The following is a 27,815-nucleotide window of genomic DNA, read 5'->3' as shown; positions in this document are numbered from 1 at the left end:
CAAAATAGTTTTGTTTTGCTAAACTAGAGCCAAAGCAGGTCAGCAAAGCCTTTCTTGTGTGATAAGCTTGATTGGCTTGCATACCTGTTTGTCATAAATACCTATATGCACGTATAAACATCTGTGTATCATCAGAGGCCATAAACGTGCATGAAAGCCCCGTATGCACGAGATGAAAGATTACTAAACTATGTAACTTTTGACAAAGAACAACAACTTGTGTTAGAAATTGAACTGAAATGAGTCTAAGTGGCAAAGAGCTATATAGCACAGTGAGATGAATTCAACTGAAGTTTGTGCTTTATTTGCTTAATATTTGAGTACACTTGTTTTTCAGGGTGAGTCTCAAAAGCTATTTACTGAGATGGCCAAACACGGGGTTAACAGTTTGGAGAAATGGTGTACTGCTCCTGCTTTCGTAGTGTAATGGTGAATGTTCAAAATATGCTTGCTTTGGATTATTGGCACCATCTTTTTTTTTTTCCTCTTTGATCTATGCTTTCTCTGTGACCTATTGTTCGGCTGCTCTTCTGGGCCTAGAGGCAGAGCTTTGGCTGGCTGGTCCCTACCTTCAGATGGTAAAGAATCCTTCTGAAAGGCAGGGAAATTTGCACCCCGCCCCTCTCCCATTCTCTGAATAACCTCAGGCTAAAACTTCTAAATTCAGGCTGAAGTATGGCTGGACAGTGAAAAACTTAGCTTTCCGTCTACCTCTAACATCCGAAGAAGGAGAAACATGCCTTTGTAATGACTGGATGAAAACTCAGTCTGCTTACACTCCGTTTCTTTTGCTCCTCTAACCTGCTGCCAATGGAACGGTTCTCTTTGGGCGTCTTTGGAATGTTGGAGTTTCTTGCAAATGGCTTAGAGTTTGATGGGCAGATTCGAGCTCTCTCAGAATGTACTCGGTGACCATGACATGAAAAAAAACCCTCTTCCCTTTTCTTGCTCTTCTCGTGGCGATATGCCTAAACTAGAAGCATTAAAGCCAAAGCAAAGCAAAGCAAAGTCTACAGGGCTGTGACTTCTGATCGCTCCGCCGAAGAGAGAGAATGAGATAGAAACAGAAATGCTGATGCAGCCGCTTGCCCTGTGACCAGAGCAACTGCATGGCAGATGTCTCCCTTGGTTACACTAACACCGTTCCTCTTCCCGCCCCCCGCCTGCATCCCAATGGCTCTTGGAACAGTCCTGCCAAGAGATAAGGTAGCTAGGTAGACAGCAAGGCCTGCTGCTTTAATTCACCTTTGCACCGTTAGCAAATCAGGGGCTGTTTTTTTTTTCCCCAGTGCTGGGGTCTCTTCTTCACTTGATGGTTAGATGTTACTGTTCTCTGGATTTCCCAAACAATACTTATAGAACCATTGTTGCCTCAGAAAGGGAGCCAGCTTCCCAATGCAAGAGTCTGAGTGAAGTCTTTCAAAGAAGATTTCTAAACAAGCAGTCCTATGTGTTCCTCTTTCCTGTTGGAAGTCCTGATGTGTATAAATTCATTCAGGACCAGCAGGGACTGCTTGTCATTCTAATTTCAATTTGTCCTTGGTGAACGTGCAAACTGAGAGCCCTCTGATACATTTGGTGGTGTGATCACATAGGTGTCCATCAGCTGCTGAGATGGAACCAGCTAAATGAACCCCATTCTCACCTTGAAGTGACCCAAGTGACCTTGACTCTGTTTGGTTACAAACTAGTACTTTATCCACAGAGAGGTTTTTTTTTTTTTTTTTTTTTTTTTTTTTTTGTAACCAAGAAGCAGTCTGTCCTCAGTTCAGGAATTACAGAGCTTGCCTGATGTCACTTTTGTCACTTTCAGATACACCCATACACTGGCTTCCCAGCCAAGGGCAGTCCACAGGACTAGGTCCTTTTTTGTCCTATCCTAGTATCAACAATGAAGCTGTGACCACACTGAGACCCAGGTTCGAGGCCTCTCTCTATAGAGAGCTGTGACTCACCTCATTCCAATGTGTTCTCCCTTAAGGAGAACTTAGTTTTGCCAACTCAGACTCTGCTGACCCCAGATGAGAAAGTGTGAGCCTGACTGTCTGTCCCGGAGGGACAGGCGACTTCTGAGTACAGAAATCTCTATCCGCCAGTACAGGAGAGTAGTTATGCCTCACCTCTTACTCCGGCTAAAAGACCTAAGAGGAAAGTTGCCCCTAAGAGGAGACAGGAAAGACCAGTTGCTCCTCCAAAGAAAAGAAGAAGAAAATTACATAGGATGGATCATTATGCAGCGGAAGCGCGTCAGGACAAAGTAAGTTTATCTACCGTTCCAAACCTCTGTGGCGGGCAGGTCTGGCTTGAAGGCTGCCTTTGGTGCCTTGGTTTGAAAAGCATCTGGGTAAGGTTTGAGAGAATTGCTGCGTTCTCCTCGGCTCTGAGTCTAGGACCATCTGGTACATTAGAGGTTAACTGCGATGTGAAGACATCTTGTACTCTCAATACCACAGGGAAAAAAAGGGTCTTTGATCTTCTTTAAAGTTAGTTGACTCTGAATCGGATGTTGCCATTTAGGCTGTAGTGATAGCTTAGAGATTCTGTCTGGGGGAAAATCACTGTGATTTCTGGTACTACCCATTGAGAAGAATCCCAGAAGCTGGTAAGGCAAGTCTTTTAAAAGACTGCAGATTAGAACACAATAAAAATGCTGATTTATGTTAGTGGTGTATATTTTCTGAGCTCAGCAGAGGTCTTGTGTGGATGAGAGAAAACTGGGCAGACAGCTGCATTTTTTTTTCTCACAATGGTAGTAACAGAATTTACTTTGAGCATTTACATTCAAAACCTTACATTCAATAACCTTTGCTTATTCATTCTCTCAAAACCTTCCAATTCCTGTGAGGCAGATTCTTTCTTGTGAACCTAATTGCTAAGAAGTTAAGTTCTGGATTTTACCTGAATTGTCCCATTGAATGAAGGAAAATAACTCGGTGCCAAGGATAGACATGTGTTATGCATTTCGTGTTTCTATGTCTAGACATGGATCTTGGAGGACAGTGTGTTTCCCAGACAAATACCACTTAGGCGCACATCTGTTAGTCCCTTCAGGTTCTGTGGCACATCTCATTCTGTAACTCTCTGTGGTGATTTGAAATGCTGACTCCTGTGAAGAAAAGAGGCCTCTCTACCTTGTTTCACGGATGCAATGATACAAGGAAAGGCCGTGGCTCTTCCGAGAAGATTCGCACGGCAGATGCCATGATGCGTTGGATTAGAATCAAAGCTCAGGCCTCTTCTTTCCATCTTGGTTATCTTGGATGTATGTGTGTGGTTGTTAGCTGAGCTGTAAAATCTGTCAAAACTACTCTATGGGGTTTGTCTGGTATGAGGGTTCTTAAAACTTTTCATCTCATGATCAGGGAAGAGATCCCGAAGGCAATCCTATGCTCCTGTGAGCACCCATGACTCCCATTGGAGCTCCTGTGAGAGGCAGTGCATTGAGTTTCTTGGGCTTTGGAAATGTGGCGCAGAGAAGAATTGGGAGTTTGTACTTCATTAGTCTAACTAGAAGGAATTCTGAGGTTCACTTTTGTTTGTTAGGATTCTTGTCCTTTCTTATTTAATCTGTATGAAAACAATGACATTGAGAAGCCATAGCTTGTCTTACGGATGGCTCCACGATTGGTGCTCTCTGAAGTAGAAGTTAGGGTCTTTGGAATGAGGGACACGGTTCTTCTTTTATTAACGATGTTTTAATTCATCTCCCAGGAGGTGATCGTTTTATCCTCTAGTCTTTATGCTTTTGGTTCCCTCAACTTCTCTCTCTCTTTCTCTCTCTCTCTCTCTCTCTCTCTCTCTCTCTCTCTCTCTCTCTCTCTCTCTCTTCCAAAGTCTGGTGATTTTACACAGAGAAAAAGGGATTTACACTCTCCGTCTGACTTTCTACTCACTCTTAAAACTCTTGGATTTACAGAACGTGATTACATGATGAAAAAGCCATTTTGCACCTCAAAAAGGATTTACCTCATTAATTTGTGATATTTTCATATCAAAATATTTCACAGGGGATGGGATAAGGAGAGCTTTTTATTCTCACAAGAGACTGCAAGCTACTTACAGCTTATTACCATTAAAAAAAAGAAAATATTTCCTCGACAAAACTCTGCTTCTGGGCCAGAAGTTTTCTTTCCAGAATGTTCTGAGGGTAGAAGAACTATGGAAATTGAAAGCTAAAAATGCATAAATAAATAAATAAATAACTATGTGAGGACTGACTTGCCGTTTACAGATGACAAATCCTCTGAGGGAGATTGACAAGACCGTGGGGCAGTTAATGGACGGACTGAAACAACTCAAACTGCATCGTTGTGTGAACGTCATTTTTGTTGGAGACCATGGTAAGGCTTCATTTATAATTTGCTATTAAGGAGCTTCCCAGGGGGGTAGTGTTGGTACATGCCTTTAGTCCCAGCACTTGGGAGGCAGAGGCAGGACCTTTGTGAGTTTGAAGCCAGCCTAGTCTATAGAGTGAGCTCCAGGACAGCTAGACCCTGTCTCAAAAACCAAAAACCAAGCAACCAAGCAACCAAGCAAACTAAAAAGATAGAAGTTTCCCAGGGTGTTGAACAAAGGAAGCCCTGCTCTCTGAGTCCAAAAGTCTTTTCTTAACTTCATTTTTTTCCCCCTTTGCTTCAGGATAGGGAAAGAAATTAGGTCATGATACAAAAGTTAGAGAGACCCAGGGATTTCTTCATTCTCATGTTCTTTGCAGGAGAGAGGCCTTGCTGCAAAAATCTGTCTCCTATTAAAGTCTTGCAGACAGTTTACATGTGGTGGGAATGACTTCCTCTGTGAATTTAACGTGGCAAGTGATAGACTCCCGCCTCTGTGAACCCTATCTCCAGAAGGAGTGGACAAAGTTGTGTAGCTAAAATAATAATTCTAAATAGGTAAAGGAGGTAGAGATGTAGGGGTCTTCTCAGAATTGTGGCATTTTAGAAAAATGGTTTCCTGGAGCTCTCAGAGGGAATCAAGGACAAAATCAAGGACTCAACACAGGAAACTTATTAAGAGAAGGGATCAGCGTAGGAAGTAACCTCCCTCTCTTCCTCCTCCCCTTTCTTTGACCCTCCTCCTCTCTCCCTCTTTCTTTCCCCCTTCCTTACTTTCCCTCCCTCTCTCCCTCCCTCACTCCCTCCTTCCCTCCCTTTTTCCCTCCCTCCCTCCCTTGCTTTCCCTCCCTCCCTCCCTCCTTCTTTCCCTCCCTTCCTTCCTTCCTTCCTTCCTTCCTTCCTTCCTTCCTTCCTTCCTTCCTTCCTTCTTTCCACTACATAGCCCAAGACATATCAAACTCACTTATTCTACTGTCTCAGTCTTCCAGCAACTGTCACCGTAGGTGTGCACCACTATGCCATTGAAGGAATGGTTTCTCTAAAATACTTCTTAAATTGGAAAAACATTCTTTTTCTTTTTTTCTTTTCTTTCTTTTTTCTTGAGCATTTTTGAGACAATTGTGAGACCATAAAAATCATATGACTATAGAGCTAAAGCCTCAGGGACTATCTGAAATACATATCTTTATTCAGCCTTCTCTCTAACCCCCCCCCCCCAGATCTAACCAGCCTCCCCACCTCTCGCATTTCTTCCCATCCTTGTGGTTTTTTAAAAATTTTTTTAAAAATAATTGACTAAGTCTAGTTCATGCTACTCATATATCCAAGACTGTGGGGCCACCGTTGGAACATGGTAGACTTACTGGGGGTTACATCCTTAAAGAAAACAGATTCTCCTTTCCATAGGACTCACCAATTGTCAATAGCTCTTCAGTTAGAATGGAGGCTCATGTTTCTTTCCCCGCTCATAATGGAATGTTGACTGTCTTGATCGTATGCATGTAACCACAGGTGCTGTGATTTATTTATTTGTTTATTTATTTACTTATTTATTTTTGAGTACAGTGGTTCTGTCATACCCAGAATACACGGTTTCTCTTTTGCCCTGACTCCATCTCTCCCTTGCTTTTGCCTTATCTTCTGCAATTGTCTCTGAGTCTTTGGGAAAGGGTTGTGATATAGATGTTCCCTTTATGACTGAGGACACCAGAAAACTATTTTCTGAATTTTGTCAAGTTGTGAGTCTCTGCATTAACTGTTGTCCACTGCACAACAAACAAACAAACAAACAAATCCTGATGAGGTCTAGGAGCTGCACTAATCTGTTGCTATAGAAACACAAATGTAGAGGGTAGATAGATACTATGTTCTTTTAACTAAATAATAATAGTTGGCTTACTCTTGGGTCTTGTAAGTTCATCAATCATGTTCTCTTGGCCAGATTCATATCACCAGATGTGTTTCCTAGTATGGAGCAGTCCTGAAATCCAAGTAGAGGGTGATTGACTGCCCTTATAACATTCATGCCACTATTACATCCAGGAGCTATCTTGCCATAATGGTCCTTATAGTTGGCAGGGATCACAGCTGAGTAAGGCTGTTGATTTTGTTTATGTTGTTTTTTGTTCCAGTAGCCTACATAGCACCTTCTGATACTCTGAAGTCTAGCTAGGGGGAGAGGGAACTATTTATTACCAACTGATTTTTCAGACAACATTTTTATTAACAGATATGCAGACTCAGTTCTAGAGAGTGCCACCTATGTTCTGAAACTATCCAGTTGTAAATTACAATAATGACCTTGGAATTTGGGGCCTTGCCCTTTTAGTAGAGTGTCAAAAAATTGATTGACTTCTTGGCAGTTCTAATTAATAAGTTAGTGAACCTTCCTACCTCTATTTTGGCTCCTGAGATTTTATTTCCAGAGCTTTCTGGAAAATCTGAGAAACTGGGGTAAAGGGTGGGTTTTGTGGATGCTAACTTGCTTCCCCAAGTAGATTAAATGATACCCTCTGTAAGATCATTCTCTACTAGTTTGGCTTAGTGGAAAGTTGTAGACTGGGTGGAAATGGTGAGCATATGACACACTAATTCGATTTAAGTTGCCCAGAAGTGTGGAGAGCATTAGCTCACACGCTAGCGCAGACATCTAAGGTCCCAGTGAGTCACATGTCAGAGCACCATAAAGGCCACATGCAGACTAAAACCCGTTCTCAATATGAAGATTACTAAAATGAATGGACCCATTAGTTTTGGAAAGCCAAGGCACCTCTTTTTCTGAAAGGCAGCTAACGAACTATTTCAGGCCCTGGTCTTTGACAAAATGAATTTCAACGGACCTCTTAAGAACCTTGACTGTGACTCTTAAGAACTTTGGATGCTGTAGGTAATCTGTGTCAGCAAATCCCTTATATGCAGTCCCTTATGTGCAGACTGAAAACACTGGCTCCACACAGGTGAAGTCAGCCTGGAGGCGAGGGGAGGAGATACTAGAGAGGACCCCTGGGCACATTTGCCTGATGGTCGCTGTAAGTAAGGGCGATTGCTCAATGTTGGAACTGCAGATAGAAGATTCTTTCCATCTTCCATTCATCTGTTTTTGGAGATTTTTTTTTCCCTTTCTGGGGTAATGTTTTACTAGAACACAAAACTGTTTATTATTTTAACTTTCTCATCTGGAATGTTTCCATGTTAAAAGAGAAGACACATGACTGTGGGACGTTAAAACATGTCTTGCTCTTTCTTCATGCTAATTGGCGTTAAGAAATAGGGAATGAGGACCATTGAGATGACTCAGTGATTGAAGGTGCTTGCTATGAGAGGCTGGGAATCTGAGCTCAGTCCCCAGAACTGCTGAAAAGGTCGCAGAGAGAACAGACTTTATCTACTTGTCCTTGGACCTCCACATATACACTGTGATACCCTCTGTGATGACTATACACAACAATAATAAATACAATTTTAGAAAGTAAAAAAGAGATTAATCTAAGATCTCCAGAAGTGATAATTTGGGTTTTTACTAGATCTTGACCACTCTGGATTACATTTCTTTACTCTAAAACCTTAAGACCTTTTGTAAAATCATTCATTTTCCCTTTTAGAAAATATTAACATACTAGATTGTGCACGGCAATTAAGTGGTCTCTCTTGAACCAAGGAAAATATTTTCTAAGATTCCTAGTAGATGCCTGAGACTGCAGATAGTGCTAAACACTGTGTATCTGTACTTTCTGATACACTCATAATTGTGATAAAATATTTATAAATCCGACATGGTAAAAATTAACAACAATCCCTAATGATAAAAATATATTTTTTGATTGATAAAAATTCAATTAGAGTATGTTGTATGAAGAGTCATAACTATGAATGTTTTCAGCTACTGTGTGGTTACATCGGCTAAGTGGATGACTTACAACTTGAAGAAGATGGAAAAGGGTGACAATTTATTTCATTATCTTATTTGGAATAAAATAGAAATTTAATTTAGAAATTAAAATTTGTAAATTATTTGTTTTTGAAATTTTCCATTAATTTGTTTTGGATTGTTTACTTGAAAACTAGAGCTTCAGAATGGAAGGTCACAGGAGTGGAGTTTCACCAGTTGTGGGGGGGGATATCTGTACTGTAAATTCTCATTGTTCTGGGTCAATTTTTGAATTCTAAAATTGTCAATAAAGATTTCTGTGGGATTTAGATCTGTAGAGCTGTTAGAATCTATAATTGTGGGATTTAAATTAATTTCTAAGTATTGCAAATTTCCCTTGCTCTGGAAGGCAGAAAACAAATTTGGGGGTAGGAATGAATATTGATTGGTTACATTCTTTTTTTTTTCTCACTAGACCTTTTCTGTGTGATAGATGCTACCCTTTCGGTTCCAATTACGTTGTTTAAAACTTGTTTTTACGCAGGGTTTTGTTTTTCACGTTGGGTGGTCATTTGGAATGTTTTTTTTTTCTTTTCCCCATTTCTTCTTGCCAGTATTGTTTTGTCAGTAACACCCAAGGCCACCAGTGAAGATAGTGATGTGATTATATCCTTAAGGCAGGAGACATTCTAGAAAGAAAGAGAGCAGGAAATAGCATTGTTTAAATGTGTGTGTGTGTGTGTGTGTGTGTGTGTGAGAGAGAGAGAGAGAGAGAGAGAGAGAGAGAATGTGTGTGTGTGTCCAGAGGTGTCAGATCCCCCTGGAGCTGGAGTTATGGGCACCCGAAATTGGTCTGACACGGGTCCTAGGAACTGATCCCCCTCCAAGAACAGTATGTACTTTTAACCACTGAGCCATCTTTCCAGCCCCAGAAATGACATTTTGCAAAATAGAAGTAGAAGTGCATGTTCCAGTCATTTGTGGCACCCTGTCCCTTACCCTGCTGGGAACAGATTCAAGCAATTAAGATTTTTTTTTTCATTATGACTGTCAATAGTTTGTGTTTTTCAAGCATGATCTTATTTATTTATTTATTTGTTTGTTTATTTGTTTATTTGTTTATTTAGAGAAGCACTCATGTAGAAGTCAGAATAACAATTTTGGGAGTCAGTTGTTTCTCAGTACCATAGCGGGCTTCAAGGATCACACTGAGGTGGTCAGGCTGGGGCTAAGCACGCTTCCCCACTGAGCCGGCTCACTGTACTTTAAACATGGCTTTTGGTTTTGATGCTCTTACTCAATAACTGAAAGTAATAACTGAGGTGTCACATTTCCAACCTCTATTGCATGTGGGATGATATGGTTAAATGAATGTTCTGGATAAAGATTATACAGATACAACTTTAAAATGTCACATCAAGAAAATCTCAGTCGTATTGTTTCCTCTACTTTGCTGGAATCTAATTTAGAGATTTAATTAAATGTTGCAATGCTATCTTTAGTGACTGTACATTTTTTATTGTATTTTTTTAAATTTTCTATATTCTTTGTTTACATTTAACATGATTTCCCCTTTCCTAGTTCCCCTCTCCCATAAGTCCCATAAGCCTTCTTCCTTCCTCCCATTCTCCTATCAACTCCCTCCCACTTCTCTGTCCTGGTCATCCCCTACAATGCTACATCAAGCCTTTCCAGGACCAGGGCCCTCTCCTTCCTTCTTCTTGGGAATCATTTGATATGTTAATTGTGTCTTGGGTATTCAGATCTTCTGGGCTAATTAATATCCACTTAGTGACTGCATTCCATGTGTGTTCTTTTGTGATTGGGTTACCTCACTTAGGTTGATATTTTCCAGTTCCAACCATTTGCCTAAGAATTTCATGAATTCATTGTTTTTAATTGCTGAGTATTCCATTGTGTAAATATACCATATTTTCTGTATCCATTCCTCCATTGAGGGACATCTGAATTCTTTCCAGCTTCTGGCTATATAAATAAGGCTGCTATGAACATAGTGTAGCATGTGTCCTTATAGGATGTCGGGAAATCCTCTGGTATATGCCCAGGAGTGGTATACCAGGATCCTCTGCAAGTGTCATGCCCAGTTTTCTGAAGAACCGCCAGACAGATTTCCAGAGTGGTTGTACCAGCTTGCAATCCCACCACCAGTGGAAGAATGTTGCTCTTTTCCCACATCCTTGCTAACACCTTGCTGTTTCCTGAGTTTTTAATCTTAGCCATTCTGACTGGTGTGAGGTGAAATCTCAGGGTTGATTTTTTTTTTAAACAATTTTCATTTTAATACTGCCCAACAGTGTGTTTTTCTGTCCCCATAGGAATGGAAGATGTGACCTGTGACAGAACTGAGTTCCTGAGCAGCTACCTGACTAACGTGGAAGATATTACCTTAGTGCCTGGAACTCTAGGAAGAATTCGACCCAAGTTTGCCAATAATCCTAAATGTAAGTTGGTTTTGAAGATATTAAATAGTTCAACTAATAATCAATGGAAGAGATAAAGACGACTTGTCCTCTACAGTTAAATGCTTGGGCAAGAAATCCTAGTTGAGCTTCAACTTTTGATCTATCGGTAGAAGACTTGTTACCTATGAAGACTATTGTGCACATCAACACATATTATTTACAGTGGTTCTGTGCACAGAGCAGCGTCTACCAACATTTGCATTTGCTTGTATCATCATGGGAAATGCACTTAATTTTAAGCATGTTTACAATATAAGCATCTATCTGTATGGGAGAATTTTCTGTTTCCAGAGGGCATGCTGGTCACTTTGGCGAAGGTAAGTCTCTGGGTTGACACAACCAATGCCCGTCCCCTCAAAATTCCTACGTGCCTCCTGGAAGGAGGGCTCTTTTTATTTGTCAGAGTGATCTACGGAATGAATGAGAGGAAAAAAACTGCTATGTTCTTATAGACCGCTAACTACTCTGAAAAATTAGAAATTGAAAAAAAGAACTAGAAAAATTGTGACTTTTTGCTTTAACTTGTTTAGGATGTTCAGGGTATGAAATGTCACTAATACTAACATCCAGATTGTGAAAACTACACAGTTCTTTTTAATTCTCATAAAGTCTTTTTTTTTCATTATATTAATTATACCTGGTATTCTGTTATATAAGGGCATATTCTTATGAGCATATGTATTTTGTTTATAAGCATATATATAGTATTGCTTGAGACATGCTATATTAAAACAATACCTTAAAATAATAAACCATGGACATCAAGCATAAAGCTTTGGAAATTTAAGTTTTTCCCAAGTTATGCTCCAAAGTTGACAAAGTTACATTCCTGAGTCGACACAAATGGGACACATTCCAGGGTCAATATTGTGAAATCAGCAAAATATTGGTATTTCTTCCTTTTTTCCATGTGCTTTTCTTGTCCTTTGTAGCCTCGCTACCTTTGCTCCCTCGAACTGGAGGGCAAGCCTCTTTAATTTTAGCACCTGCATTTTAAGGTATACACTCCAATTTTCAAATCTATTTGAAAAAGTATTTCTGACATCAGTAAATTGAGTAGATTTGGCTGGGAAGATTGAATAGATGAGAAACTTTGTTGGGGGCCTTTGGAATTGTGCTGCCTATAGTGAAATATTTATGCTCTCCAATCATTTTGGGAGAGACAATGAGCTGGTCAATGAAAAGTACAAGGGTGATCATATACTGTTGTTCACACCGCGGCTCTTCCAAGCTTCCGTTGGAAGAATCTTCCACACACTGTGCCTCAGGTTCCTTATGCATAGACTAAGGATTGTGGGGATGATTAAATAAGAGATTGCGTAAATACAATTACACTGTATTTAATCTGTAGTCAATGCTATATGTTGAGAACAAAGATGAGGGCTTGGCCTTATTATTGTTTCAGCTGAATATACACTCAATCTAATTTAATCTCTCCCATATCCTTATGGGGTAGGTATTTTCATTATCTTTTTAGGCAGTAGAAGTTGAAGGCAGAGAGAGAATTGAAAGAGCTGTCTCAGAGGGTGACAGTAGGTGAACAGAGCTATGATTTGAACCCTGATTTGCTTCTTGAAAAAAAAAATGAAATTGCATTAGCTTTATGTGTTCATAGGTATGTGTGTATGCACACATTCATAATAGTGCCATGTATTATAACATGTGCAGAGGTCCAAGGAAAACTTGTGGGAGTTAGTTTATTCCTTCCACTTTGTTGGTCCTGGGGATGAAACTCAGGTTGTCAGGCATGGTGGCAAGTACTTTATTGGCTGAAACAATTGGCCAGTCCCAATTTGCTGACCCTTAATCACCTTCCTTTCCTTATTCACAACAGCCTGGGTAGCACAAAATGATGATGAGTTTAGACTTGAAGGACTCTTGTCCTATAAAAATGCCTTTGGTGTTTCCTAAGAATTCTCTGGGAAGCGTCTGAGGGCGAAGTTGGTGTGGTTTTGGTTTCTCTATACTAGCAGTTCTCAACCTGTGGGTCGCTACCCCTTTGTCAAGCCTCTGTCTCCAGAAATATTTACATTATGATTCACAGCCGTGGCAAAATTGCAGTTATGAGGTAGCAATGAAAATGATTTTATGGTTGGGGGCCATGACATGAGGAACTGTATTAAAGGCTCACAGCACTAGAAAGGTTGACAACCATTGCCCTAAACTACCAAAAGACATGGCTTTATTGTTTAGTCTCTGTGAAGACTATGTTTCACAAGGCCAAAGAGTGTAGTGGTTCAGACCATGGCTGGATCAGTGAGACTGTGTGCTGTGCTCTAGTGTGCAAGCCACCTTACCTTCTAAACCTAATTGGCTGATTGAAGGTTCTGATCATCCGGGTATCATTAAGAATGAATGATCATAGATGAGCCTCCCAAAACTCTTAGCGAGAAATGGGTGCACAGCATGGACTCAGATACCATTGCAATGCTTGCTTGCTTCTTATTATATGCAGCTATCAAAATTTAAGTAGAATGGAGTTTACACTTTACCTTTGGATTTCAGAGCTTTATGACTAAGTTTCTAAAAATGGTTCACAAATATGAACAAATGCTTATTGTTGTTTATGAGCAGATATTTGTGTAGTACGTACTAAGCACCGAGCCCTGGGACCACACACACACACACACACACACACATGCACACATGCACGCACGCGCATGCACGAACGCACGGGCAGCTCCACTAATGTTTCTGTGTCAGGGAGGGCTACACTGGGAGAGCTGAGTCTCCTCTGAATACTGTTCTTCTCTTTCTCCTGATTCTATAATGACATCCTGAAGTGCCCTTTTATTTTGCAAACAGCCTACAATCTCTTTTTCCATACAGTCCCCACAGAGGAGCACCTTGACAATAAGATCCAGTACACACACAGCTTTCATTCACCAAAATTTGGCTAGTTCTGAGTGTAGGCTGAAATAGTCTTTGTCTCCTGGCAGTGTGGCACACACACACACACACAAACACATACACACACACACACACACACACACACACACAAAGGGGGACACCCATGTGAGCCTACAGCTGCAAAGGAGTGCTTACCTATGTAATTAGACCTATGATATCACCATAGAAACTGCTGCATTAGAATATTATCTCGCAGTGATTGGTGACTTGTTCCAAAGCATTGCAGACAAACAGGATGGCATGATGAAAGACCCCTAAAAATGACCAGCTCAATTCCTGGCGTGAAAATTCCCACAAATTCATGTGAAGGCTGCACAGGGATTTGTTTTGGAAAATTTGAAGCAAGTTACCTAGCAGTACTCTTGAGCTTTGCAAGGAAGACTTCCTTTCTATACAAGGAGCCCTGCATCGTGCTTTGCAGATAGCTGCAGGCTTGGTACCACTGGTTTTACCTCTCTGTTACTGAAACATGAAACACCTACACCCAGGTACACATCTGTTCAAAATGACATTCAAAGGGGTGGAAGAATCAAGTCTCTGTTAAAAAAAAATTGCTTTCCTCTGTGATTATGTTTTGAAATCTTTCTCCCTTTCTCTGCACAGATGACCCTAAAGCCATTATTGCTAACCTCACGGTAAGTGTCGCAAGGCCTCTGCCCTTGGAGCAGCTTTGACACGCTTACCTTCCCATGTTTGCCTTCCCGGTGGGTGGTTAGGAACATTTTCCTCACTGACCTGCAGTCCTGTGTATTTGTTTCTCCCAAGCTTTCAAAATTTCTGGACCGAGGTGAACTGTAGACTCCCTCCCTAATGGTCTTGGTGATGAGCCAAACTGAGGCTTTGTTCTTCTTATTAAGCTGAACAGTATTTGCTCATGATTAATCAAATCTTTACTTACTCTCAAACAGATCTGCCCCCATCTTCTCCTTCCCCCTGGTCCCAGATAGAGACTTCAAAGCCCTTGAGCTTATCTTCAGATAGGTCTGCACATGCATCCCCGGCTCCTCCCACGGTGCCTCCCACTCCTTGATTTGAAGCAGTTGGGAAAGACCTTGAGTCTTCAACCGCTCTCAGTCTTGGGCCCAAGAGTCAGGAATTTATCTTAAGAATTCCTCACCCCTCCGATTGCCTATGACTTATTTCTAAAGTTGTCTAACTCCCTTGGAACCTATTTGCTTTTAGCATAAAATTTAATAAGGGGTGGCAAGTTCCATTTGTTTAGTAACCATCCTTTTGTTGGGCTAGCACAGTTTTCAAGAGACAGTCTAGGACTTTTTTTTGGGGGGGGCGGGGTAGAAAACCTCCCTCCATAAGACCAATGTTCACTTATATTTCAGTGTAAAAAACCAGATCAGCACTTTAAGCCTTACCTGAAACAGCACCTTCCCAAACGTTTGCACTATGCCAACAACAGGAGAATCGAGGATATCCATTTATTGGTGGATCGCAGATGGCATGTCGCAAGGTAACAAGAGGAGCCTGGCTCCGTCTTTGTAAGCACCTATTGGCACCTGGAAATCCTTTAAGGTTCTTAGTGATCATTAAGAGAGATCTGGGCTGGAAATCTCATGATTTAAATGTGTGTGTGTGTGTGTGTGGTGGGGTAGATAACGATTGAGAATAAAAGAACCATATCTCTAGTTCCTGGGTCTTCTTTTAGTTTCTCATGCGTCACTGTGCACAAGTTTTATGGTGATATTCTAGTCTCTATCTTTTATCTTTTGAACAAAACTTGAAATACAGGGAGGCTGTTGCTGCTGTGGTCCTGGTTGACGTGATTGCATGTAGCAGTGTTTGTGGAAGGCCCCTAGAAATGTTAATGTTGAAACCTCTATTACTGTAGACATGTTTTACACTGTTCAAAACACGACTGGTGTTTGCCTCCATCGAAAGTCTCTCTCTCTGATCAGGAGACCAGCCTTTCCTTTGGAATCTGCTGCAGAGCATGGCTGGGGCCTCTGCCACTTCTAAGAGTCAACTGCCACAAATTTAGTCATTTTTATGTAGACCTGGAAGTAGTGTTTTCTCACTCGTTCTTGTTCTAACTTTGATTACAAGACAAGTGTGATGAATATGCCTGTAGTACTAATTGAATAATTATGATGTGTACTTGAGCTGGTCAATAGTTTATAATAGTTAATAGTTCAGCACAAGAAGATAACGAAAACGCTGGTCTCCTAGAAATGTGTCGCTATAAAACAGATGCACACACAGCATGTAATCTCTTACTGCAACTTTAAAAGAACGAAAGAGTGATATGAACCCCAGAAATTATTGGAACCACATAGAATAGACTAAAATTTATGTAGAAATGTTTCATAAGAGACATGTCCTAAACAGCTTGACTGACCATGTCCTCTCCAGGACCTTTAATGCTGGGGGCACCTAGGGAGAGAAAAAAAAACTTGATGAAGTTGTCTAATTTATATGAAAAAGTATATTTTGGAGCAGAAGTTAAGCGAGAGATGATGCTAGCTGAGCGATTTAGGGAAGAGCAAATGCAGCTACTAAATCCTTTGAAGTTCAGTCTTGCATTGTGGAGTTATTATACATACATATTATTATCCTAGGTCCCAGTTACTCTTGGGTAGAAACCAATTTGTTCAATTTCTTTATTTCCCCAAGTGCTATTTTTCAGTGATATGTGCCCTGCCTCTACTTAGATAATACTTATATTAATAAGCATCAACATTTTTGATGGTAGAGGAGTCATAAAACACTTATGTAAAGGGGTCTTTCTGTCACAAAGTTGAGAGTAAATGATCATGAAGTCTTACTAGCAATATTTCTACCCCTTCTCTACTTCTAAAGAGATTTTCCAGCTGAAGCCAGGCTTTTGTTAATTATGCTATGGTTAATGTTAAATGGGCCACTTCCTGGACTCTGATTTTTATGATCCTACCAGGTAAGTTTACATACAATTTTTTTTTTTTTTTATAGAATGCAGATCTCCACGAACTGATTCAACATGGCATATTTTAAAATGCCTCATGCTGGGCGGTTGTGGTGCACACTTGGGAGGCAGAGGCAGGCAGATTTCTGAGTTCGAGGCCAGCCTGGTCTACAGAGTGAGTTCCAGGACAGCCAGGGCTACACAGAGAAACCCTTCTGGAAAAAAAAATGCCTCCTGTGTTTTGGGGCTGAGCCTAGTGAGCACTAAGCGGGTAGAGGTAGATATTCTGTTCCGTCCAAGTGTGAGGCATAGAGAGACTTTGACTTCTTCTCAAAACTTCCCCTTTAACCTGGGGGCAATAAGGAAAGCCATGGCACTAGAGAAATGAACAGACGTTCCTTGTCATCCCCATGGGAATGATGTAATCAAAACAGAGACACTTGGCTTCAGGTCCTTTTAGGGATCCTGTGTACCACATTTGCTTTCTATCAGCTTGTTTGGGGACAGAATCCTAACTGATCATAAAATCATTTTCATGTAGGAAACCCTTGGACGTTTATAAGAAGCCATCAGGGAAATGTTTTTTCCAGGGTGACCATGGCTTTGATAACAAGGTCAACAGCATGCAGGTATGTCTACCAAACTGAACTGAAAATGAGTTTTGTAATTCTCAGGGAGGGGGAGGAAATCGTGGGGTTTGTGAAGCTGTAGGGATTCAGACACAAAAGAAATGCTGTTCATGCAAGCAGAAATGGTTAACTGTGTTTCTTTTCTTTTCTTTTGGAAGACTGTTTTCGTAGGTTATGGCCCAACTTTTAAGTACAGGACTAAAGTGCCTCCATTTGAAAACATTGAACTTTATAATGTTATGTGTGGTAAGTCACTTGTTCAATCAAACCCGGTGAAACTTTTGGTCAGTGAATTTCCTTACAGCTAGAGAAAGAAATGAGGTTTCTTATTTTCTAAGACCTCCCCCTGCAAAAAAAAAAAAAAAAGAAGTAACTTGCCCATTGGTCCAAAGGACAGAATGTCACCCCCTTCTAAGGCGTCTTTGTGTTCCTTCAACAGTTGACTAATGGGGACTTTTCATAGTGTTGGTGTTGGCAGCCTTTGGCTGATCTAACATAGCATTACAGTTTGACACCGTTGGTCAGAGACACGATGAAGCAAGAGTTCCACGCGGACAGAACGCTCTCCCACCTCCCTCTCTTACATTGCAGCCCAGTGAAAAATTTGCCAGCCTGCACCCCAGCCAGCTATTTATGTGCTCCTAATTATTTTTCTTCCTTGAGTTTCTCGTTGCTGTATGAGGACAGCTTTTCCTATTTAGTAAGGGAGTGCCAGTCTGGTGGTTAGAGGGGGAGTCTGAAAGTCGGGTCTCCTGGGTTCTTTCTCCAGGTTGGCTGCTAGCTCTTCACTGTCCTGCCTCTCAGCTGAGGCAAGTCACTGTGTGCCCACTTGGCAACCGTTCAGTTGCTGTGAAATTGGCCCGTTTATCCCTTGGTGGCCCATCAGGGCACATCGCCAAAGCCTCTTCTTGTCCCCACACTTTTGTGGAGTGCGTTAAAGGGCAGGCTGCTGGTATTTATCAATTATGTCTTATTTCAAAATTTGGTTTTAAAAACTCGCGAAGTCGTCCAGAAGGGCAGTGGTGCCGGCATTGTCACATACACAGACAATGGCTGAGTGACCCATTCCTCCACTCCAGGTTTTTGAGGGTTACTTATTCATGCTCCAGCAGTGAAGAGACGTGTTATTTCAAGAAGTGTTAGCATTGCAAGGTCAGGATGGTTCAGGAGGTGTGCGAGGAATGGCTGACCTGGTAATTTAGTTTGTTCCCTTGTGATTTGTGTTCAGTATTTATAGACTCCTGGAAGGTGAAAGGTTTTGATTCTTACCATATCTCATCAGAGATACACATGAGAAACACTGTATCCTTTACTTTCTACCAGATCTTCTAGGCTTGAAGCCAGCTCCCAATAATGGAACCCACGGAAGTCTGAATCACCTACTACGCACAAATACCTTTAGGCCAACCATACCAGAGGAAGTCAGCAGACCCAACTACCCGGGGATTATGTACCTTCAGTCTGATTTTGACCTGGGCTGCACCTGTGATGATAAGGTAGAGCCAAAGGTAGAGATAATCTTTATGCTTTATCATTGAAGATGTTTGTTTGGCATATAAAGCATTGGTCAGAACTGTCTGTGAAACTGGAGTTGATTCTTGACTCTACTCTCTAAAATGGAGCCAGTGACTGCTTATGATTGAGGGTGAAAAATTTCACTTTTATTGTTTTAAATTTAAGTTTAGTATGCTGACTATGGTCTGTGGCTACCATCTTAGATAGTACAGGTCTGGAGAACGGAGGGTCAAAATGTTATTTTTCTGAAGTCACAATGTACAGTCAGAAGCTGGCTCTTTTACACAACTGTGGATTTCCAGTGACTCGTGTGAGTCATGATGTCAGTGATTCGCTCATAAGTAGCTATGTCAAAGTGGTTTGGAAAGACACTTGAAATATCAAGGAGTTCAGGAGATTTGCAAAACCTGGGCAGGGTAGATAAATCACTGGGAAGTGGGAATTGTTCTGGAGCTGGAAGAATCCCTTTCAAAGCCTGAAAGGTGAGGGCAGATAGAAAATTACTAGGCAGATTGGCAAGAGAGAGGAAGGGAGGAGGAAAGAGAAAATTGTGTTTTAGAGGACTGAAGCCTGTGGCCTGTCATCTTCAAGTAGAGCATCCTAGGCTCCATGGCCTCTGCTCTACTCCAGCTCTCTTCTGTGGCAGAGCCTGACTGTAAGCCAAAGGACAAGGTTATTCTTTACTGCAGTCCCTAAAAGTCACCTTTCTAGGTGAGCAGGGTGACGAAAGAACAGGATAGGATGTTCTTGGAAATATACCACTGGTCTTTTTAGATACAAAGCAACAACATCAACAACAAAAACAAAACAAAAACCCCAAAGTATTAAGCAATAATTTGCTTATTGATTTTTTTGTTTGTTTGTTTGTTGGTTGGTTGGTTTTTTATTTTCTTTCTTGTTTTAATTGAATATCATCTTTATTTGCATTGCCATGGTAAAACCTTTCCCAATTTTCCCCCTCCCCAAAGACCCCCAACCCTTCCTCCCTCCCCCTGCCTCCATGTATATGCCCCTCCACCCAACACACTCCCACCTCCCCCTACCTCGGTTTCCCTTTGTTGGGGCCTCTGTTGAGCCTTTACCTGACTAAGGACCATTCCTCCCACTGATGCCCAACAAGACCTTCCTCTGCCACATTTTTGGCTGGAACCATGTGTGCCCCTTGGTTGATGGTTCAGTCCCTGGGAGTCTTGGGGCATCTGGGTGGCCAAAATCATTGTTCTTCCCATGGGGGTGTAAACCCCTTCAGCTCTTCTGGATCCTCCAGATCCTCCATTGGGGACCCCATGCCCAGTCAAATAGTTGCTTTGCTAGCATCTTCCTCTGTATTTGTAAGTCTCTGGCAGGGCCCCTCTGGAGACAACCATTGCATGCTCCTTTTGGTATATACTTCTTGTTGTCCTTAGTAGTGTCGGGGTTTGTTGACTGTTTATAAGATGAATCCCCAGGTAGGGCAGTCTTTGGGTGGCCTTTACTTCAGCCCCCCGCTCCACACATTGTCTCCCTTATTGCTCCTGTGAGTATTTTGTTGCCTTTCTTAGAGGAACCAAAGCACCCTTACTTAAGTTCTCTTTCTTCTTGAGCTTCCTGTGCTGGGTGAATTCTAACTTGTTTATTTTGAGCTTCTGGGCTAACTTCTGTTTATTAGTGAGTGCATGCCATGTGTGATCTTTTGTGATTGGGTTGCCTCGCTCAGGATGACACTCTAATTCCATCCAAGAGGAGTAGACAGCTTATTGATTTTTTTAAGTTAAAATTTTTATGTCTACCAACCAGTGCTTCTGTTAGCAGAAATGAACCAATGCTTCTACAGAACTGAAAAGATACCTGTACAAAGCAAAGGTGTTGGTTCATTTTTATATGCTGTTTAATTATAGGCAAAAGGATGAGTTGTTTAATAGCCTCAGAAAAAAGTGGATAATAATTCTCTTGTTGCACAATCTCTTTTTCTTACTATTTGTCCCTACCCAGGATTCCTCGAGGCACAGGAGCTACAGCTTGGTAGGCTCTAGGGAGAGAGGAATACCTTTTTCCATTACTCTTCACTCCTGCGTTCATCTTCTTCCTACCTTTGCTCTTGATAAGAATCTGAGAGGCTAATGAGTGAAGGGAAGCAATGTTCAGAAGCTAGGGGCTTCCCAAACCAATAAAAACCAACTCACCAAGAGGATCACAAATAAGTTAGAGGACTGTATAGTTACAGTCTATATGTATAGACCTCTAGTATAGATGCATTTTGAATATATTGACCTCTAATATAGCCATATTTTGAATTTATTGACATTCAGATTTACATAAATTTTGCATTAAAGGATTTCTCAAAACATCTAGCTTTCTTTCCCTATCCATCTTTCTTTTTATTAGCTTCTTCTACAACATAGCATTAATGGGATTCTGAAGTAGTGTATAATTCTCATCCCTGATTTGTATTTCTACCATATATATATGGTATGTAGTATATATATATAATATATATATATAGTGTGTATGTGTGTGTGTGAAAAGTATGTATATATGTATAATAGTATATGAAGTATCTTAATGCATCTCAAAGTAACCTATGGAATAATTTTGCATATGGGAAATTTTTTGTAGTTTATTTTTATTTTTATTAAACTAATAAAATTTATTTTAAAATATACAACTCAGTATTGATATTTTTTAAGTCATCAAAATAATTTACAATAGTTAAATGCCTCTTAAATGTACATGATTTCTTCTGAAGCTAAAAGTAATATGCACTCAACTAGTTTTTAAAATCTATTTGAAACATCAAACACGATAGAAGTAGAAAAAAAAATCTCTTATGAAGTCCTCCATGAAAGGAAAATGTGAAAAGTTCCTGATTGGACAGAAACTGTTGCATATGGGAAAATTTAAACTGGCTGCTGTTGTAGACTCTGGATCCTGTGATTGTTTGATTAATCATTATTTCTGAGATAACATACACTTTTGCATATTACTCTATGTACCTGTAGCTCACATCTTTCAAGGCAATTAGTTACCTTTGATATATATATATAGAGAGAGAGATAGATCAAACTGCTTTTATTCATTTTACTAAGAACATTTGGTAATTTTCAAATATTAGCTTTACAGTAATTCGGTGGACATTATTGTATGGGGTTTTATCGTTAATGCTTGAGAGTCTCAGTGACAGGTGACAGGTGCTGAGAGGTGACATTCAGATTTGCTAAGTCATTACTCTCCAGAAGTATTGAGTCATGACTGTTTGGATTTGATAAAAAGCAATTTTATACATGTTTCATAGATTGTTTTACTGTAGACAGGAATTAATCTGAGATATGGGGCACCACTGTCCCTACATATGTGCCCTAAACAGCCATCCTTAGCCTGCCTGGGACACTATGGAGACTGCAGTCTTCAGGGAAGGGAAGTGGGTCAGTGGGAGATAAGGAAGGTGCCCTCAGACATATAGGTCAAGTTTAGAATGCAAATGTGAGATAAAATAGCATCTCCCAGTAACATTTACCACAGTGACAGACATTGGGGCTTTCTTTGGGATTTAGCAAGATGGCGAAGTAAAGACTGGAAAAGGATAAAAGAAAGGAATATCTCTGATTTACCTTCTTTCCTTTTGTGGTTTTTACATGTGAAGAACAAATTGGAAGAACTAAATAAACGCCTTCATACCAAAGGATCTACAGAAGGTAAGGGAGTGGTCAAAAACCAACAAAGTAAGATTTGACTTCTAGTTTTTGAAAATTGATCATAGACTGGAGCTGGAGAGATCGCTTGCTGTTCTTCCAGAAGATCTGGGTTCTATCCCAAGCACCCACATGACAACTCACAACCAGCTCCAGTTCTAGGCGATCTGATGACCTCTTCTGGTCTTTGTGGTCACTAAGCACACATGTGGTTGGAAGACATACATGCAGGCCAAACACCCATACACATAAAACAAAACAAAACAAAAAAAACAGAAATCAAAGACTTCCTATTTCTTACATGATGAGCACAATATTTTAAAAAAATTCTATGTGTATTGCAATTTTTTTTTATATTTATGAACACAATGTGCCAGGGGTCTATTAGTGTATTGATTTCCTGTAATAGTATTAAAGCCCTAAGAAAGGGAAACAAATCTACTGGGTATCTGATGGGTCACAAGTGAAGGTGCTAACGGGGCCTTCAGTTATGGGAGTGGTTGTGATAAAATATTAGCTCCTGGTGCTTATCCCAAAGCTGATCTGCAAGAGAATTGGTGGGTAAGTTGTAATGGAGAAAGGTGCCTAGAGGAAATCAGATTTCCTCCATCATACTCAGAGTTATCTCCACCCTGACCCAGTCTCCTCTTATTTTATATCTGACAATAACAAGCATGTGATAGTAAACTTGTGGAAGCTTGTGATGTGACAAGAACCAAACACAAGACAAACCAACCAAGAATCTCAATGATATCTACCACAGAAGAAAGACACGTGTCTTGTTCACATTTTAGTATGTGGAATGCAGGCTTAGTGAGGTCTCCTACAATTATTGTGGAATCTATGCTGAAGAGTTTCCCCTTGTGGGACATGCCCATGTTCACAGTAGCATAGAGAACTATGGACTAGATACCAGTACTCAAGTGATGTCATTTCTACTCACAGCAGAAATCAGACTCATGATACCAATGATGTAGAGTATATTCTTTCCACTCAGACTCTATCCTGTAGGTCACATGGCTTCAGGTTAAGAAAGAAAATAATTAGGAGCAATAAGACAATCTATCAGGCAAACTTTCTTTTGATTAATTAATTAATTAATTAATTAATTAATTATTTATGGAGACAGCATCTCACTATGTAGCTTCAGCTGTGTGGTACTCACAGGCTTCCTTTGAACTTACAGAGATTCACTCTCTTCTGCCTCCGGAGTGCTGGGATTAAAGGCATGTGCCACCATGCCTCGTTCTTTTTTTTGATTTTGAAGTTCTGGAACATTAGAAGAAGAGAGAGAAGGTAGCTTCTCTGAAGGTTTCCTACAGTAGATGGGGCGGCTTTCTGAGACAAAAGGGGGATGAATTGAAGAATCAGATAGAACAAACAGCACAGCAGCTCCTCACCATGTGCTAAAGATGCACACATATCCCCCACCGCTGTCACCGGAGCCATCCGCTTCCATGTGGTCCCGTTTATCGGGTGTGTGTTTCCCATCTGCCTAAGCAGAGGTTGAGGAAGGAGAGCAGCAGCAGGTTTTATTTACTTGCCTTGCTTCCTTTTCTATAAAAGAGTTTCATCTTTCTTCCTTTTCTGTATTGCCACCCTCCCCCTCTTCCCTTTGATCACAGAACACACAGGCCTCCTGGCATGTAATTGGAGAGAACACAGAATTAAAGGTGGGATTTTGTTGGTGGAAGCTTTACATATCTCCCAGAAACTTTCTGAGCAACTTTGAAAGTTTGGCACCTAACTTTTAGTGTATTGCGGTGTCATTATAAATGAACAAGAACAACAGCGAAAATGCCAAGTTCCCAGGGTGGTGGGGTAGGGAGTCTCACAGACAGAGCGCCAAGATGCTCCTTAGACATGACTGTTAGTTTGTTCTTTCTGACTGCTCTCTGTGGACTCTTATATATTTGCTGGTTTAAACTCTACCTGTTCTTGGTCCTCAAGCATTTCTACCTGCCTCACAATTTCTGCATCTAGTCTGTTGTTGAGTAGGCATGATGCCCATGTGAGAAAGCCACTCCTGTTATCTAGCATAGACCCCCAAGCATAAGAGAAAGAGACCTTGCCGTGGTGAATTTGTGGCTGCCAGGGTTGGAGGGAACTGTAGTTAGTAACGTTACTTCTGCATCTTTGCTCGGGCTGTCCATAAGTGTCGTACATATATCATGGAAGGGTCTTCATGTGGGCGTTTTTTTTTTTTTTTTTGTAGAGGGAAACTATATGTCTTTGTTTATTGTTTGTTGGGCTTTAGCTGGGACAGAATCTTGTGTATTGGAAGCAGCACTGTCCACCACTGTGGTTTTTTAGCCTGTGGCTTCAAAGGACAGCAGAAGGTATTAGAGGATCATCACAGCAGCTGCGTTAGTTACCTTTGTGTCGACGGAAGAATGCCTGTCAGATCCAATTTGAGTCAGCAAGATTTATTCTGGTTCATGGTTTCAGTCCAACCTGACGGGGAAGACATGGCGGAATACTACGGTGGTAGTGGCAGGAGCATGTGGAGGGGGGTAGCTTTGAGTGAAACTGGAACCAGGGCCTTGGCTATCACCTTCAATGGCCTGGCCCTAGCAACTTACTTCTGCTAGCCAGATGCCTGACCCCTACAAGTTCCTCATCTTCCTAATACAGTACCAACAGCCAGGGAAAACATCCAAATGCCAGCCTGTGGGGAACATTTTCAGACTCAATTCATGGCAGTAGCATATGCCTTGGGTCCATTCATGGCCTATGGGACCAACCTTTAAGGACATGAGAGACCTGAACATTATGTGAAAACCATTTCCTTCCATTACAGTTTGTGTAATATATCAGTGTTCCTTCTTCTATGTCTCTTGAATTTCATCTCTCTCACTTTCTTAGCTCTATTTCATTCATTTCTACAATAGCAAGGCAGGATTTCTAGGTCTGAGTACTTTATATATTATGCATTCAGGCTCCTGTTCAAAATATCCAGTGTCTGCTAGAGTAGAACCTTGTGAATACAGATTATGTGCATGTGTGCACATGTGTGGGCATGTATGTATGTGTATGTATGTGCACATTCATTATATTTGGAGTAAAGACGTTGACTTTCTGACTTTACATATGTATTGAGCTTTATAGAACTAATATTCTATATGCAGATATAAGGTATTTTTGGTTTTGGTTATTAGTTTAAAGATGCAGGTCATTGATATTTTATACACATGTAATATTTCAGCATTTCTGTGTCGCTGTTTTATTGTCCTACACTATGAAATAAGCCAGATGCTTATGCAAAGCACATGTGGTAGCTGTATATTCCAGTCATGAAACAGCCTGGAGTCTATTTGAGGTTAAAAAAGTATTAAATTAGTCATATGTGATGTTTTGCTACCAATATTTACATTGTTATACAATCAAGGCCTGTGTAAAATAAACATTCTCTTCAAAAATGGTTCACTGAAGTCATACTACTTCTACATAGGTGGCAAATTCTAGATCTGTGTTGCATAATGGCTGTTGTTTTTCAGTCACAAATAGCTGGTATAGTGGCTGGCTTGCTATGCACTGAAAACTCATTTCCTTGTGACACTGAGTCTGCGGATGAAGGAATGAGTGACATGGAAAATGGAGACTTTTTCCACTGGCAGTTCTGGCATTATAGCCAGGAGGGCAAGAACTGTACCAGTTACTTTCATCTTAGTCTTTTCTTCATTGCTACAAAATGCTTTGCATTTTCTTAAGCAAGGACTTGTGGTCACCCTTGTACAAAAAGGAACTCAAGTCATTTTAATGCCTATATATGTTTGGCACTTTAAATACCATATAAAGTTAATTTTTATATAAAAAATGACAGTAATTTTTGCTGAGTAGCGGAATCCTGACTATTGTTTGGAGATCTCTGAGGCCTTCCTTTTGGAATCCTGAAATGTTTCCCGTCTCTTTTAGCTTTTGAAGACTCTAGGTGTTGAAGAAGGAGGTGCCATACTTGGTGTTCTCAGTATAGGCGTGTCTGTGCATGTGCTGTGCATGTGCATGCATTTGGAAAGTAACTAGCACTGAAATTGCTTATGATTTATGGTAGAACTCAAGATATTGATGATAGACACTAACTTTTACCTATTGGTGTTCTTTGCTGACATTGAAGTTGAGTATGCACCCTCTAATGTCCAGTTATAACTATAACCGTGGCTGCTTTGGGTGAAGATAGATGTTGGTGTTTTATGGTCTTTGTTTCTCAACGATGGAAGATGGAAGACATTAGGAGGTTAAGTGGTAAGAGTTAAAGAAGAAGGCAGAGCTGAGCTGAGCTTTGACATGAGCTGGTGTTTTTTGCTTGTTTGTTTGTTTTGTTTTTTTCTAAGAATGCTGCTGGGAGTTGGTAGGAGGGACTGCACCTGTTTCTGAAATGCTGATAGATGCTCTGATGCAAACTCTTGTCTTCACTGGAGCTGCCCAGTGTTGGCACTTCTTGGCAGAGTTTACACTCCGGAAGAGCTGACCCTTCATTCCAATACAACCTTCAGTAGAATAACACAGCAGGCAGTCTCTGCCTGGAGATTACTCCAAAGACTCAGGAGGAGACTAATGCACTAGAAGTTGGGACCTACGTTTGGGGTGGGCCATATGTGCAACTTTACTTCATCAGTAAAATAGAGGTGATCCTGAGGAGTCCAGTCTGTCTCAAAATTATTCTATTAGGCAGGCCACATGTAGAATTCCAGATTTTTTTAATTCATTTGTTTGTTAACTGATTGCCCAAGTACACATGTGATTGGTATTATTGGAGAGAGACTATCTAACAGAGATGAAGCCTCTGTCTTCGTAGAATTGCTGTTCTGGTGCAAGGTTTAGCAGGCAGATGAACTCCAACAGAATGTTTTAATGGTGGAATTGAAAAGCATAAGGCGGAGGCCAAAAAACAGTGAATGACAATAGGTGCTTGTAAGGACAAGGGAAAGGGAAAGGCATCAAGTTTTTTTTTTTTTTTTCTTTTTAGAGATTTTGTGGTAAGGTTTAAGGATATGTTATTGTGGGAGTGAATGCTTAAGCAAACAGAAAGGGAGACAGATTTTCATGTGGCTCCAAGTCCATCTGCTAGAGTATGAATCAGGAAGCAGAGGGGGGAGAAGAAACACAAACTCGAGTCCGCATGACTAAACTCTGGAAGACAAAAAAGAGTGAATTCTGGGGAAGTCCACACCACTTAAAAAGATTCGTCTCACGGTCTTTTGCCAAATGTGGTATCGGGAGGGAAACTCTGGCATGCACTAAAAGGCCGGAGACTCTACTCTAAACATGGAGCTTGGGTGTGGAAGGAAGGCTGTGTCTGGAACTCTGTGTAGTAGGAAGACATGAAATACACTAGGTCCACACCAGGAAATCAGAAGATCTAGGGAGACACCTCACTTGTAAGGTATCTGCCACAGAAGCATAAGGATTGGATAAGTTTGGATACCTAGCATCCGTGTTAAAAAATCAGGCCTGGCATGTTTTGGCACCCCCCCCCCACCATTACCCTCCCTCCACCCTTGAGCACACTGCAGGG

The 27,815-nt window shown here is 40.8% G+C and overlaps 1 protein-coding gene across 5 annotated transcripts in view; it reads left to right on the top strand.

Annotated features, from left to right (window-relative positions):
* Positions 1-27,815, top strand: part of Enpp2 (ectonucleotide pyrophosphatase/phosphodiesterase 2) — a 121,497-nt gene that overhangs the window by 77,539 nt on the left and 16,143 nt on the right. For 3 of the 5 annotated variants that reach the window (XM_052160692.1, XM_052160690.1, XM_052160693.1), the window contains exons 12-19: positions 4,232-4,340; positions 10,539-10,664; positions 14,199-14,230; positions 14,933-15,060; positions 17,030-17,117; positions 17,276-17,363; positions 18,441-18,625; positions 22,252-22,303. In XM_052160692.1, coding sequence (XP_052016652.1) covers positions 4,232-4,340; positions 10,539-10,664; positions 14,199-14,230; positions 14,933-15,060; positions 17,030-17,117; positions 17,276-17,363; positions 18,441-18,625; positions 22,252-22,303 — 808 coding nt within the window. The remainder of the gene's footprint in view (positions 1-4,231; positions 4,341-10,538; positions 10,665-14,198; positions 14,231-14,932; positions 15,061-17,029; positions 17,118-17,275; positions 17,364-18,440; positions 18,626-22,251; positions 22,304-27,815) is intronic. The other 2 variants (XM_052160691.1, XM_052160695.1) reach the window with 1 other exon arrangement.

The sequence above is a fragment of the Apodemus sylvaticus genome, chromosome 17 (assembly GCF_947179515.1).
Source record: "Apodemus sylvaticus chromosome 17, mApoSyl1.1, whole genome shotgun sequence".
Lineage (NCBI taxonomy): Eukaryota > Metazoa > Chordata > Mammalia > Rodentia > Muridae > Apodemus > Apodemus sylvaticus.
The sequence above is the reverse complement of the archived record's forward strand: the minus strand, read 5'-3'. Positions and strand labels throughout refer to the sequence as shown.